Source organism: Engraulis encrasicolus, chromosome 20 (genome assembly GCF_034702125.1).
Source record: "Engraulis encrasicolus isolate BLACKSEA-1 chromosome 20, IST_EnEncr_1.0, whole genome shotgun sequence".
Classification (NCBI taxonomy): domain Eukaryota; kingdom Metazoa; phylum Chordata; class Actinopteri; order Clupeiformes; family Engraulidae; genus Engraulis; species Engraulis encrasicolus.
In genome coordinates, this window is record NC_085876.1 from 6956864 (window position 1) to 6971079 (window position 14216).

The following is a 14216-nucleotide window of genomic DNA, read 5'->3' on the forward strand; positions in this document are numbered from 1 at the left end:
AATCGGTAATACCAGATCACTGCGGAAGAGAAAGCCATGCCCAAGGGAGGGGACAAAACTCCCAGCGGAAGGTGCGGCCGTCTGGTAAATATTGACCGGTCGACCGACCACACCTCCATAACATCAGCTGGTTACAGAGCACGTCGCACATCAACACTTGTGTGACTCCCTGAGGAAGACTGAAGTCACACCGTCACAACATGTCAGGTAAAGAAGATTTTTTTTCATGTCTGAAACAAAAGGAAACCAGTTGCTTTTTCAAAGTCACTGTCGCCATAGCGATCTTCAGTGGCCGATGCATTACATTTGAGTCATAGCAGCGAGACTAGTCTGCATGTTGGGAGTTTCGATCGTTTGTGAATATTGCAGTGCAAAGGTCTTTTTCTCATGCCCTCCACACAAGTTGAGGGTCAGTATCTGAACCTCATGACATGATTTCCATAGAGTTTCTCAGTCTTTACAGTACTGAAATCTCAGCAGCAGAACTTAGTAGCCGTGTTCTGTCATGATTGGATGTAAACTTACTTCGAGTTTATAGCAGTGCCATCAATTAAGTCGAGAAGGCATCAGTTAAGAGCAAATATTAATACTCAAACATGTACATTTGAATATCACCTTTTTATTATTCCTTGTAAATATGTGTTGAAGTGCATTGTTTTATGCTGTTTGTTTATTTAATGCTTCACCATTTAACCGACCGCTGTAATCCTCAAAGTCTGCAATTAAATTACAGATTGATAATTTAATGACAAATGTTTAATGAGCCAACTCTTGGCAGCAAATTGGTCTCCAGTGTCTCATCTCTTGTTCCCACCTGAGATGGTGCTCACATGATCATTTTTGTTCTTTCGTTGTTTCCTTGTGGAAAGACTGCAGTGTTGTTGTACTGTAGTGGTCATGTGTTATTTGTTAAGGCCAGTTGGCACAACTCGTGTTTAGGTAATTGGAAGAGAGTGTCCAGATGTGTGAATGTTTTTTCATGGCTGCGTGTTCATGGTTGTGAATGTTTTTTTTTTTGCTTGTACAGTTTGTAAGGGTGAAACATGAATGGAGAAGCGTCATATTTGAGCTGCATTGCTAGGCAACAGCATAATTATTTTCAGATTTTATCGTCATCAAAATGAGTGCTGGTTGATGATCTGTAGTTCTGCTCATCGTCCTTGTATCTACACTCGCCTCCAAAAGAGTTGTCGCCTATCCATCTGTTTGGAATAACAGCTAATAACCTGACTTTCAATTAATCACTTGGCTTCAGAAGTCACTCATATGAAAGCTACAATCCTCCCAAATGAAAATGTATTTAAAAAAATACATTTCATGCACCAACGAAAGATTGACCCTTTATTGAACACAGACAGGGCAGATTTTCACAAGACAAAAGTTTTGTCGCCTATCGAACATAATGTGAAAATGAGCAGATAAGTCACTTCAAAACACTTCAAATACGCAGATTTGGTGTCATACTTAATCACTGAATCACTCTCACCTCTCCAGAAAATCAACTTTGGCCTTAGGTGTATGTTTAGGGTCATTGTAATCATGGAAAGCAACACAATGAAAATCAATGGAGTTCAATGAGAGATGGTGACATATTCGCTATTCGTAGAGCAATACATGTTTAACTTCATGATGTAATCAATGATAAAAGCCCTCAAACACCTGCAGCATACATGCAGCTCCTCATAAGAGTTGTATCTGTACCATGTTTCACGTTATGCACAATTTCTCTTTTTTCATATTCTTCATCTCCAACACCATATAGTTTTGATGCTATCAGTTCTAAAATGGTTGATCTTGGGATCTTGACTTCAGAGTATGAGTCCCATTAGCCTTCATTTTTGTCAGAATTAGGCCTGACATACTCTTGGCTGGCTTTTTTGAGACAGGACAGTGGGAGAGACTTCTTTGGTGTTAAAGGTGAAGAATTTGGAAAAAATACATGGTGCCTAAAGTCAAACATGGGAGGGATACAGCTGTTATTTGGAGCTGCATGCATGCTGCTGGTGTGTGAGGGCATGTATCATTGATTACATCATGAAGTTAAAAATGTATTGCTCTACGAATAGCAAATATGTCACCATCTCTCATTGAACTCCATTGATTTTCATTGTGTTGCTTTCCATGATTACAATGACCCTAAACATACACCTAAGCCCAAAGTTGATTTTCTGGAGAGGTGTGAGTGAATCAGTGATTAAGTATAACACCCGAATTGCGTATTTGAAGTGACTTATCTGCTCATTTTCACATTATGTTCGATAGGCGACAAAACTTTTGTCTTGTCAAAATCTGCCCTGTCTGTGTTCATTAAAGGGTCAATCTTTCTTTGGTGCATGAAATTTATTTTTGTACATTCATTTTCATTCGAGAGGGTTGTAGCTTTCATATGAGTGACTTCTGAAGCCAAGTGATTAATTGAAAGTCAGGTTATTAGCTGTTATTCCAAACAGATGGGTAGGCGACAACTCTTTTGGAGGCGAGTGTATTGCCTGGCAGTTGAAAATGCCCATACAAGACTACTCGAAAAGGGTTTGTTATCTTAACAAATGACCTCATCTTTGGCCACTAGTTCTTATCAGTGTAGCTTTTGATTGGATGAAACCACTGGCCATATAAGTAGAAGCCAACCTGCTGGTATGAAATGTACAGTATAACACAATGTGTGTCATAGTTACAGGGAGAGGTCAATATTTAAACCACATCCTCACACACCTGAGGTTTGAACACTGTGTGACCCTTTGTAGATCAGCTCTCGCAGGCTCAGAAATGGCATTGAGGAAATGTAATAAACTAGGGGGAGCTGGCCGTTTGGTTCCACATCCATGTTGAATACAACAAATGAATACTGTGACCCGCTTTAATTTTATGGTACAGTCCATTTTGTTTGTGATAAGTTACTAAATGAATGTACAAATGGAAAAAAATATTATCTCAATTATTTTGAAACTGCAAAAAGGTGCTGTATAAATGGTCTCAAAGTGCCATGGTAGTACTCAAAGTGACATACTGAGCATACTAGACTGTGGTCAAACTCGAAAAGGGAAATCACCAGTGCATTACACATGGGGAAGATGAATTTGTGCTTTTATTCAGAGTAGTGTCAGACTAACATTTTGATGTTAACACGTCTTCAGCTGAGTCAAAAATATAAATAAAAAAACCACTCCGTCCTCTCCTATGACGCACCAGATGTAGCCTACTAGTATTCTGAAATGAATTAACCTACATAGTATGTCAGCAAATCGTACTGGCCCTGCTTCACTTTGATGTACGTGTACAGCTGCTGAATGGCATAACTCCTCCACACTTTAAAAGCCACTTCAGGTGTTCTCAACATCTTTTACAGACAAGGTTTCTGTAATCCGTCACATGTTGCCAAACCAAACAGGGCTGTTGTTGACTCACTAGGCTTTTAAAATTCTTCACATGTTGACGGCTCATGTTTCATGCAGCCTAGTGGCATGGGTGTATCGTGTTTCATTTCTGCACGGTGACTGAGCATCATTTTGATGGTGGGTAGGTTTGTGTAAATAATGCTGTGTAATTCCACTAACGTTGCCCTGAGGGCTAAGCTTACACGTGATTAGAGTTGAGGCACTGATGAAGTCTCATCAATGGCCATCATCAGACCCAGTTCTCAAGTTACCTTGTGTCATGCAGTTGTTTTATGTTGTATTGATATGGATGGTTAAAATAGAATTGATGTTTTGAAAAACAATGTTTTGTTTTTGTGTGGGTGTATATGGTTCTCAAATGACACGCACTGCAAAACATGCACACATGCGAAAGCTTTGTCTGCATTGAATGTTTGTGCAGTGACCAGACTTGCACATTGTCTTTTTGTATGCTTTCGACGACAGAATAGTTAGACAATGGAAGACTGAAGTGCTGTTTTGTTCTCATCAGCATACTGTAGCAATTTTTAACCTTTTCATAAAATTCAAAAACAAATTGTACTGTACTACCATAACCACCTGCACGGGAACTAATGACGAAAATTATATTATGTTAATGCAGGTTAGATCAAGAGAAACGGGACAAAGTAACCCCCAAAGATCCAAACATCAAGGTTTACGGCTACCAACATGAGGATTCACAATACAAAATCTTGATATTTTCTAGGGACCTAGTTAAGGTGGCAGGTGTTTGTTGCCAAAGTGGCTGCCTTAACTTTTGAAGGCTGGGGGAAGCCCTGCCACCGCAGTCTTGGGTCTAGGATCTTTGGAGATTGCTCACTTGTTCCTCTCCTCCTACTATCCTTCCAGTCATATCATCCCTCTCTTCCACTTCTTTGCTGTCACTTTCTCAGTCTTTCCCATCTAAATAAAGGAATACAAGTCCACACATATATTTCGGGCGGGTGGGAATCGTCTCCATGGCTGTAACACACATTTATGATGCAAGTTAGCTACCTTTGATCTTATTTTGATGGCTGACTTGTTTCCCTTCCTCCTTTTTCCTCTTCCAGCCGTATCTGCGTTTGTGGAGGCCTATGATGCCGTGGTGTCCGGGCCTGTGGCGGAGTACATGTCCCTCAGCAAGAAGATCGGAGGAGATGTCCAGAAACATGTAGGCACCAAAGCTTTAAGATGGTTCAACATATCCTTAGTGAAAGGCCCCTTGTTTTATGGGTGCAGACAAGGAAGCATGTAAAATGATGGTTGTCAAAGAATTAGATGACCATAAAAATGTAGGCACCGATTCTACATTCTAAATCCAATTTTTATTTTGAATTTGCCTCTAGTTCAAAATGACACTTGTATGTATTTTGTGGGAACAGACAAAGAAGACATTCCTGTAGATAGGCATTCCTTTTGCTCAGCAAAAAATGAGATTTTAAAAAATGAAGGGTAGTAAGGGAGAGCATATGAATAAAAATGAAATATGAGTAATTAATTAGATGGAGTGAACAGTAGATTTCTGCAAGAAGACAGTTAATTGCATTAATTTGCTACAACAGTAGGTATTCAAAGTTGATGCCAAAAGTTGTCGAAATATGATGAAAAGCAATAAGCAGAATTATGCAATTGCAATGCACAATGCAATATGAAGCATATTCTTTAGTTGCACAGATTCTTGAAATTTTTCATTCTGAGTAATCTGATTCTGGTTAAGAAATGTCTACACAAGGAGGGAAATGTAGCTGAAGGATTTCATGTGTTCTGTTAACCGGAACTGGAACTGGAACTAGAACTGAGTATTCTGAAGATGTACTTATCTCTCTCTCTCGCCATCTCTCTCTCTCTCTCTCTCTACCTCTCTCGCCATCTCTCTCTCTCTCTCTCTCTCTCTCTCTCTCTCTCTCTCTCTCTCTCTCTCTCTCTCGCCATATCTCTCTCTCTCTCTCGCCATCTCTCTCCCTCTCTGTACTTTAGGCCGACATGATGCAGAAGGCTTTCTCAGCGGAGAGGCAGTTGCTGATCAAAGCCTCCAGCAGCCAGAAGCCTGCGGATGTAAGTCTTACTCTCACCATGGCAACACAAGCTGTGCTCTGCTATGCCATTGGTTAATGGGGCGGATTCACATTATGAATGGAGAGACAGGAAACTCTTCAGGCCTTGTTTTTGTCAATGGCTTGCAGCACTTGTGTGAACTAGATTTCAGCATGTTTTTTTCTACAAGTCGTCTTTTCTTATCTCTTTTAGTGTTGCTTCCTTATCCTTCCTACTTTTCTGTGAAATTAATCTTTTGTCCTGTGGTTTAAAGCAATGTTTTTCCCAGTGTTTTAAAGCAGTCTTTTTCCTGCGTACCACCCCCAAGTAATTTTCCATACCATAAGTACCCAAGTCATGTTCGAGATCTCTATCTCTGTCCTAATCTTACACATACTCCCAGCAGTGTGCTCACATACTGTACCCCTAGTGGTACACATACCCACCCCTGGTTGAGAATCACTGGTTATTAACCCATTGATGCCTGATGTTGCGTTGCGCAACATTGGCCCTGGCGCCTGGAGCTGCATTACGCAACATTCAGGCTCATGAGATCTGAGACAACTTTATTAAAAATCTGTTTGTTTGATATTAATGAACACATTCCAATGAAAGATGAGGTTCTTAGCATTTAAATGCAACTTAGTGCATATTTGTATGTGCTTCAGAAGCTGAGATATTTAGGTTTTTATAGGCTGAGGGCAGCTTTTCTTAAAAAGAGCTCAGGCATTCAGGAGCTCAGGCATGGGTTAAAGCACTGTTATTAATGAATCCATTTCCATGTTCTTTTCCCCAGTCTGTCTTGACATCCCTGCTGGCCCCGGTCTCCAAGTTGATCCAGGAGGTCCAGAGCTTCCGTGAGAGCAACCGCTCATCTCCGCTCTTCAACCACCTGTCGGCCGTCAGCGAGAGCGTGCCTGCCCTGGGCTGGATCGCCATGGTGAGCATGACGTGCATGCATGCGTGTGGGTGTGCGTCTGTTGGCCGTCAGCGAGAGTGTGTCCCCTCTTGGATGGATGGCTGTGGTGGCCATGGCATAATATTGTGCGCATGCGCGTGTGGACATGCTGAGGAGAGAGGAACATGGTATGTGTGTATCGGGAGGGTGGTGTCTTGGGTGTGTGTCTGTGACTTATTTGTGGATGGGACATTGTTTTGTTGTTGTTGTTGTTGTGTATGCCCTTGGATGCGTCGCCATGGTGAAGAGGGAGGAGGGATTGCCTGGCATGGTGTTAATGTGTGTTTGCTGGGAGGGTCTTGAGTGTGTGACTGTTAATTGTTTATGGATGGGAGAGTGTGTGGTTGTATGGGAGTACGTGAGGGTCTTGTGTGTGTGCGTGTGTGCGCGTGCTGCTTGTCAAGTGTCTGACTGAATTGTTGGTGGATGGAAGAGCGCATGCATGGTTTAGTTTGATGGGAGACTGTGTGTGGTTGTGGGTCTTGAGGTGTGTGTGTGTGTGTGTGTGTGTGTGTGTGTGTGTGTGTGTGTGTGTGTGTGTGTGTGTGTGTGTGTGTGTGTGTGTGTGTGTGTGTGTGTGTGTGTGTGTGTGTGTGTGTGTGTGTGTGTGTGTGTGTGTGTGTGTGTGTGTGTGACAGAAGCCAGTGAGGACATGGGGGAACAGACTCGTCTTTCATTAAGCGATGCCTTTTGCTCCCCGTTGGCAATCAATCTCTCATTCACTCAGGGCAACAATGAGGCACTGTGGCAATCTGGACAGTGCGGTTGATGGCTGTTTGGTGTGTGTGCGCGCGTGTGTGTGTGCATGTGCGTGCGTGTGTCAGAGAGGGAGTGTGTGTACACACATGCTTGCACAAAGGCAGAGCTGTTGAGATTTAAATGTTGTCCCAGCTATTGTAGACAATGACCCATATGAGAGAGGTCTTGACAAATATGCGAGATGTCCGTATGTAGCCTTTTGGTGCAAATGCGGATCTCCAGAAATTCAACTCACTCAGTATTGGCTGAAAAAAACCTCAACTACATCATAACATGGCTATGACATTACATAGGAGTCTAAAGTAACAGATTGAAACGTGTTCATTACCCTTTTGGTAAAGGCAAGCCTACAACAGAAGCTACAAATGAAAGGGTTAAAAAACGCATCTTGACAGCCAAGCCTCACCGTTGTTACTTCAAAGATAAGAATACTAATGCCCTACTGCCACAACACTCAGAAGATAATTGTTTGAACTTTAAACTTCCTGTCGTCTTGAAAGTGTTGGAGGCACATACTGTATGCCACAGTTGTTGATCTCATAGAAATCTTGTCAGGACCGGCATTGGAAATTAAATGAAATGTCACACAGTTTTGCTCACAGGACCCAATACTCATGAACGGCGTGACGTTTTCCACGTGCGTTATGCCCTTTTGTGGGGGAAAACAGCCTATGCAAGTCAATTGGTGTTGGGAAAGAATAAACAAACTACAAGGACCTGTAGACTACCGTTGTCCATGCTCAACATGCCAAAAACGTGTTGTGTTGCCGGCTGTTCAAATAATATAGCCAAATAGCCTATAGTGGCTGAAGCATGGACTGTGTTCATTTTGGCTAGCCTGTGTAGCATGTAAGTTAATGAGACATTCGGTTTGATTTCCCCCATAAAGGGGCGTAACGCACATTTACGAGCAAAGTACCCGGATGGCCGTTCATGAGTATGTGCAGAAAATGAGTATTTAACCCATGAAGTGATGTGTGTGTCCTCCAGGCTCCTAAGCCAGGACCCTACGTCAAGGAAATGCAAGATGCTGCCACCTTCTATACCAACCGCGTACTCAAGGACTACAAAGAGAAGTAAGCCGTATATCTGCCCGTCTGTCTGTCTGTCTGTCTGTCTGCCTGTCTGTCTCTCTGTTTCAGTTAAGGTTTTAATGTGCTTGTAAGGTCATCACTTCAGTGAATGAGACGTGGCTCTTGTATTGTAAATGCTGCGGTACATTAAATAACGATTTGTACTATGGACTTTACATGGCGTAGTGACAAACCAAGGTCATGCAAACATCTAGCCAGCCCCAACTTCCAGGTTTAGAATTGTTTTAACCTTGTGATCTCTCGTGTGTGTGCGTGTGTGTGCGTGTGTGTGCGTGTGTGTGTTAGGGACAAGACGCATGTGGACTGGGTCAAGGCATACCTCTCCATCTGGACTGAACTGCAGACCTACATTAAACAGCACCACACCACTGGCCTCTCCTGGAGCAAATCTGTGAGTCTTTATTCATCCAGACACGCGCATGTATACCTCAACAGTGTTGCGAGATTGGGATGTTTTGCATGGCCGTCAGCAGGTCTGCACTTTTATGGCCATGTAAATCAATCAATTTCTTAAAATTGGGCAGAAATTACGGCCCCCAGGTGGTTTTTGAGCACTGTTTGGGCTGGAACTGGTCAGACAAATCTGGCAACACTGAGCCTCAATCTTCCATACATGCATTGATCCATCACAGACATTCTGTTTTTTCCCCCAATATTTTGTTGACTTTTTGGTGCCACAATATACCCATGACTGTTCATGGCGTAAACGTTTATGGTAAAATAGAAACAATAGAAAAGACGGGGGATGGCACTCGTTGTTAGCAAATTAGGGAGAATTTAATGAGGGCTTTATGACTTTAGTAAGGAGTGCATCAAAAGTTGAATAATTTCTTACAGAATGAGCACCCAGTTGCTCTTTACAGTTGAGTTATAGAGCTTAATAAAATGGAAAGAATACCATAATTAATAAGTGTGTGTGTGTGTGTGTGTGGTGGTAGGGCCCGGTTGCCTCTGCCGGCCCCGCTGGTCCTGCCCCAGGCGGCCCCGCTCCCCCTCCCCCCAGGCCCCCTCCTCCCCCCATGGACTTCGGGGGCTCCTCTGGCGGAGACTCTGGACCAGACACCAGGAACGCCCTCTTCGCCTCCATCAACAAGGGCTCCGATATCACTAAAGGTGGGTGTGTGTGTGGGGGGTGACTTAAACCCATTGATGCCAGAGGCTGCATAGCGCGCAACATTCACCCTCGCCCAGGAGCAACATGACTCAGGCTCATGAAATTTGAAATTTTTCAATGAAAAATGTTGCTGTGTTAGAGGTCAATGAATATGTTTGATGTCAATGAATATATTTTAATACAAGTTAAGAGTCTTGTCATTTGTTTTACAATTTATTTCATGCTTTTATGTGCTTCAGAGGCTCATGTCTTTGTCATGTATTTACAGAAATGCACGTTGTATATACAGTATGCTGTGGGCATCTGTCATATCATCAGGTGGTTTCCAAGTCTGTCTGAAGTCTGCACTGTTCTGCTTCATCTCCATACTACAGGTCTGAAGCACGTGTCGTCCGACCAGATGACTCACAAGAACCCGAACCTGAGGGCACAGGGCGGCCCCATCCACTCCTCCCCCAAACCCTTCACGCCCCCCGCACCCCGCTCCACCCCCAGCCCTGCCGCTGCCGCCACCGCACGCAAGCTGCCCCCCGTGCTCGAGCTGGACGGCAAGAAGTGGAAAGTGGTACGTGGACAGGGAATCGCATTCAAATGTTGGTTGTATTTTGTGAATGGCTGGAACAAACGCATGGTTTTGCGCTTCCATTTCTGAAGCAAGATTACGGCTCCCCTGCACTTCACAGCAGTAATTAGATTTTGTACTGAAGTTTTTTTTCTTTTATTGTGTGTGTGTGAGCGCAGGAGAACCAGGAGGGAGCTCAGAACCTGGTGATCAGCGACACGGAGCTAAAGCAGGTGGTCTACGCCTTCAAGTGCAACAACTCCACCCTTACGGTCAAGGGCAAGATCAACTCGATCACCATCGGTAAGATATTCCTCTGTCTGTCTGTCTGTCTGTCTGTCTGTCTATCTATCTATCTCACCCTGGTCCCAAGTTTCTGCCACACAATAAACTTCCTCATTATGTAACTATCTCCCAGAATGCACCGCTGACATTTGTGTCGACGTAATGAAATATCATTCTGACTATCCGTCATGTTGTTGAGTTTTAATGTCGTAACAGGCTCTCATATAATTGCATTTTAGCAGCTCACTGAGGTCTCTTTCACACGTGAGAGATGAAACCAAGTGCTCCCCACCCACCTCGTGACTCAATTAGACAGGCCACAACTTCCCCCTCTCTCTCTCTCTCTCTCTCTCTCTCTCTCTCTCTCTCTCTCTCTCTCTCTCTCTCTCTCTCTCTCGTACGCATCTGTACATCCTGTTGCAAGTACAAGATTGTGACTTGACCCAAAAAAAAGCCATCACTGGCGTCTTTTCTATGTAGCTGCATCAGGCTGGTTTCACGACGGATAATGCCACTATTCAATGTTTTTTTGTGTGTGTTGACTAGATTATCTAAAAAAATTGCTTTTATATTGGTAACCAATTATTATTTCCTTTTCACAGTAGTGGCATTAGCTACGGTGGCACCAACTGATGTCTGCTACTAAGAAGTGCAAATGACCCGCATTCCCTCTTTAGACATCTGGTTCCGATGATTGTTGTATGTTTGGCTGTGTCATGCAGTCTTTAAAGTGGCTATGTGTGTGTGTTTTGTTTTCTCAGACAACTGTAAGAAACTGGGCCTGGTGTTTGACGACGTGGTTGGTATTGTGGAGGTGATCAACTGCAGAGATGTTAAAGTCCAGGTGTGTGATAACAAGCATCAAATATTGTGATAATATTCATCATACTAGAGTTCAATTTATTTATATGGCACGTTTCATGACACACAAACTTGATGTACTTTAAAGGTGGAGCATGCCATATTTTTGGTAGTTTATTTCAAGGATCCATGCTGCTCATTCACAAATTTTACCTTCTTCACAAATACTTGCCACTACCATCTAATTGTAATTATTCATTATGACTGGGAAAATTTCATGCATTAATTTTGTGACCGTAGTAGTCATCCTCCCCTTTTTGTCTCCCTTTTATGTTTTAAGGTTTTTGATTTACTGTATGTACTGTAAACACCAAACAGCCAAATAACAAAGCAGCCAGAACACTTGTATAAAACTCTGCTTCCAAATGAACCACATTCCCTTCCTTTTCCTCCATGTGTTTCTAGGTGCTGGGTAAAGTTCCCACCATCTCCATCAACAAGACGGACGGCTGCCACGTTTACCTGAGCAAGGACTCGCTGTCCTGCGAGATCGTCAGCGCCAAGAGCTCCGAGATGAACGTCCTGGTACCCAAGGCTGACGGAGAATTTGTAAGTGTGTGTGTGTGCGCTTGTCAGACTCCGTCAGAGGCAAGGGCCACTGACCATTTTGACTAACCCCCAGGGCAAAATGCATCTAGAAGGGGGTCCCTATCACAGAGGATACAATAAAATGGGGTTCCCATTTGGACCCCTGTGTCCCTCGGCCCAGGACCCCTTTGTCGCCCCCTGGTGGTAAACCTGGTCAGATCACGGTCTCCTCTCTACACAGAAGACTCATTTAGGTAATCTGTGCCAAGTCTTAAAAACAAGTACCAGGGATGTCTACACTCCAGTCAAAAGTGAAATGGGAGGCTATATGTGAGTTAAGCCCACTGTACAGCAAACTCTCATAACCAGTGAAACGTCCATCAGCTTTTGCTTTCAATGCTTCTGCACTAATGGAGTTCAGTGCACGTTGGCCCTACCGCGTACCCTCAAACCAGGGATCATTGAATGGAAGCGTGCGTGCGTACGCTATGCATTACCTTTTCCACTCACTTCCATTCCATATTTTGTGTGTCTTTCTGTTTCAGACCGAGATCCCCGTACCAGAGCAGTTCAAGACCGTTTGGGATGGCAGCAAGCTCGTTACCACAGCATCAGAGATCGCTGGATAGAGGGACTTCCTGTTCCGAAACCCTCCCCCCACTCCTTCTATTCCCGTTAGCAGAATGCCTACCTGACTGACTGACCAACCCACCCACCCAGCCAATCACGAAAAAAAAGCAGATCAAGATGCCAACATCGCACTTTGTTTTGCCCATCAGCCAATCGGCGCTCTAGCTGTTAACTTCCTTCAGCCAATGGGAGGACTGCTTGCTTTATCTCAAGCATTTCTTCAGCCAAGTGCAAGGAGCAGCGTTTTTTGTCATTCCATTTGCTTAATCTGTGCCCAGTAGGCACCTACAAATTTTTAATTGCCAAGTTAGAAAAGACCAACAAAAAATGTCTATCTGTTTATCTGTCTGCATTCCAACCATATGAGAGGGGAAGGGGAAATACTCATTGAGACCAACAGGGGGAGCTATAGCTTTCTTGGTGTTCTCATCTGGTTTTCTCCCTGATTCTGTCATTCCTAATTAAACAATAAAAAGAGAACATTCCTGTTATTCACTTGTCTGGTCAGGTTTTAGGCAGGTTGGGGGATGGTGTCTGCTCTGTTCCGGCGGTTTCTGTTCTCCATATAATATGCAATCAGCCCTGAAGCACATGACATGTTCACCTCTGTTTATCACGGCAACCACGCTCTTGATCATCTATCAACGATGACTGTATTCATGTTAATAGTGGCGATAACGATATTATTAAGGAAAATAATAAAACAAAACGACACAATAATAGTTGCTCATAAGCATCAATGCAACCAACGCTCAGCAGCCTCCACCGCCTCCACCACCACCACCCAGATGTTAGGGAAACTAATCTTAAAGGAAATGACGTGTTGCGTGCAGGTTCACTCTATAGTCTTTCCCATAGAACGCACGAAGCAGAAGTTCTAGTGGCTGCTGCTGCTGCTTCTTATACACCTGTTCTGTGGACCAAAACCTCCTTTTGTTCCCCCCTCTCCTATTCCTTCGCTGAGAGCCTGTCAGCACTTACTTAAGGGCACATTTCCCCCCCTCAACACACACACAAACACATACACACTGACGTTAAAGCTAACATTCCCACCCTCCTCTATAGCTAGTTATACAAAAATCCTCCTTTTTAGGAGAATGGGAGGAAGTGAGACGGTTGTCGGAACTCAACCTTTTAGAAAGGGGTATATTCCAAGCACATGCTCTTGTGGTAAAACCTTATGCTAAAACTCCTGACTAAAAAAATAAATAAAGTTCAGTGTGGTTCTGATTTGGTAAAAGCATAAAAACACAAAAGCTTTGGGGATAAGCGCTGCAGTTTACACTTGAGTAAACCTACCCAGAGTCACTTAACTGCAAACACTTGAACCACGCTGGCGAAACGGTTTTAAATGTTTTCGATTGGCCGGGAGGTGTTAAAATACCTTGTGTCCTTTTTGTTGCTCTTCTTTACTCACACTCCTTTTGATCTTACACACACACACACGCGCACACACACCACCACACACACAATTGTGGTATTTTGTATTTGTTTTGGTTTTTTGTTGTACTTCTTTTCTTATTGGGTGGAATAAATAAAAACAAAAAAAGTCTGTTCATTAGTATTGGCGGAAAACATCATTAAAATTGTTGCAATAAAGTGCCAGTGTTTGTCGTCTACTGATTTGAGAGCATGATGAAAAAAGGTGTGCATGATTGAATCGAATTATAGAAACACTAACACATGACAGTACATAGCTGTTACGCCATTTATTCCATTGTAACTAATGAAGTAGATCGCTTGTGTTGTTACTGAAAACCACCACAGGAACCACTGCGATTCTTCACCTTCAACACCAAAGAAGTCTCTCCCACTGTCCTGTCACAAAAAAAAAAACAGTCTAGAGTTTGTCATGCCTAATTTTGACAAAAATGAAGGCTAATGGGACTCATACTGTGGTGTTGCTCACAGGAGGAATTGTAGAGACTTCAAATGATGAGGAGACCGTATGTCAAGTTCATCCTTTTAATGGAACTGTCACGGGCACACTGAA

General features: G+C 43.2%; 1 protein-coding gene across 1 annotated transcript in view; it reads left to right on the top strand.

Annotated features, from left to right (window-relative positions):
- cap1 (CAP, adenylate cyclase-associated protein 1 (yeast)) overlaps positions 1 to 13823 on the top strand; it is a 19192-nt gene extending 5369 nt beyond the window's left edge. Inside the window, exons 3-13 of the mRNA XM_063185272.1 lie at positions 4469 to 4569; positions 5376 to 5453; positions 6229 to 6372; positions 8140 to 8225; positions 8529 to 8634; positions 9182 to 9356; positions 9732 to 9922; positions 10099 to 10222; positions 10966 to 11048; positions 11471 to 11614; positions 12139 to 13823. Coding sequence (XP_063041342.1) covers positions 4469 to 4569; positions 5376 to 5453; positions 6229 to 6372; positions 8140 to 8225; positions 8529 to 8634; positions 9182 to 9356; positions 9732 to 9922; positions 10099 to 10222; positions 10966 to 11048; positions 11471 to 11614; positions 12139 to 12222 — 1316 coding nt within the window. The 3' untranslated portion in view covers positions 12223 to 13823. The remainder of the gene's footprint in view (positions 1 to 4468; positions 4570 to 5375; positions 5454 to 6228; positions 6373 to 8139; positions 8226 to 8528; positions 8635 to 9181; positions 9357 to 9731; positions 9923 to 10098; positions 10223 to 10965; positions 11049 to 11470; positions 11615 to 12138) is intronic.
- Positions 13824 to 14216: the final 393 nt, after the last annotated feature.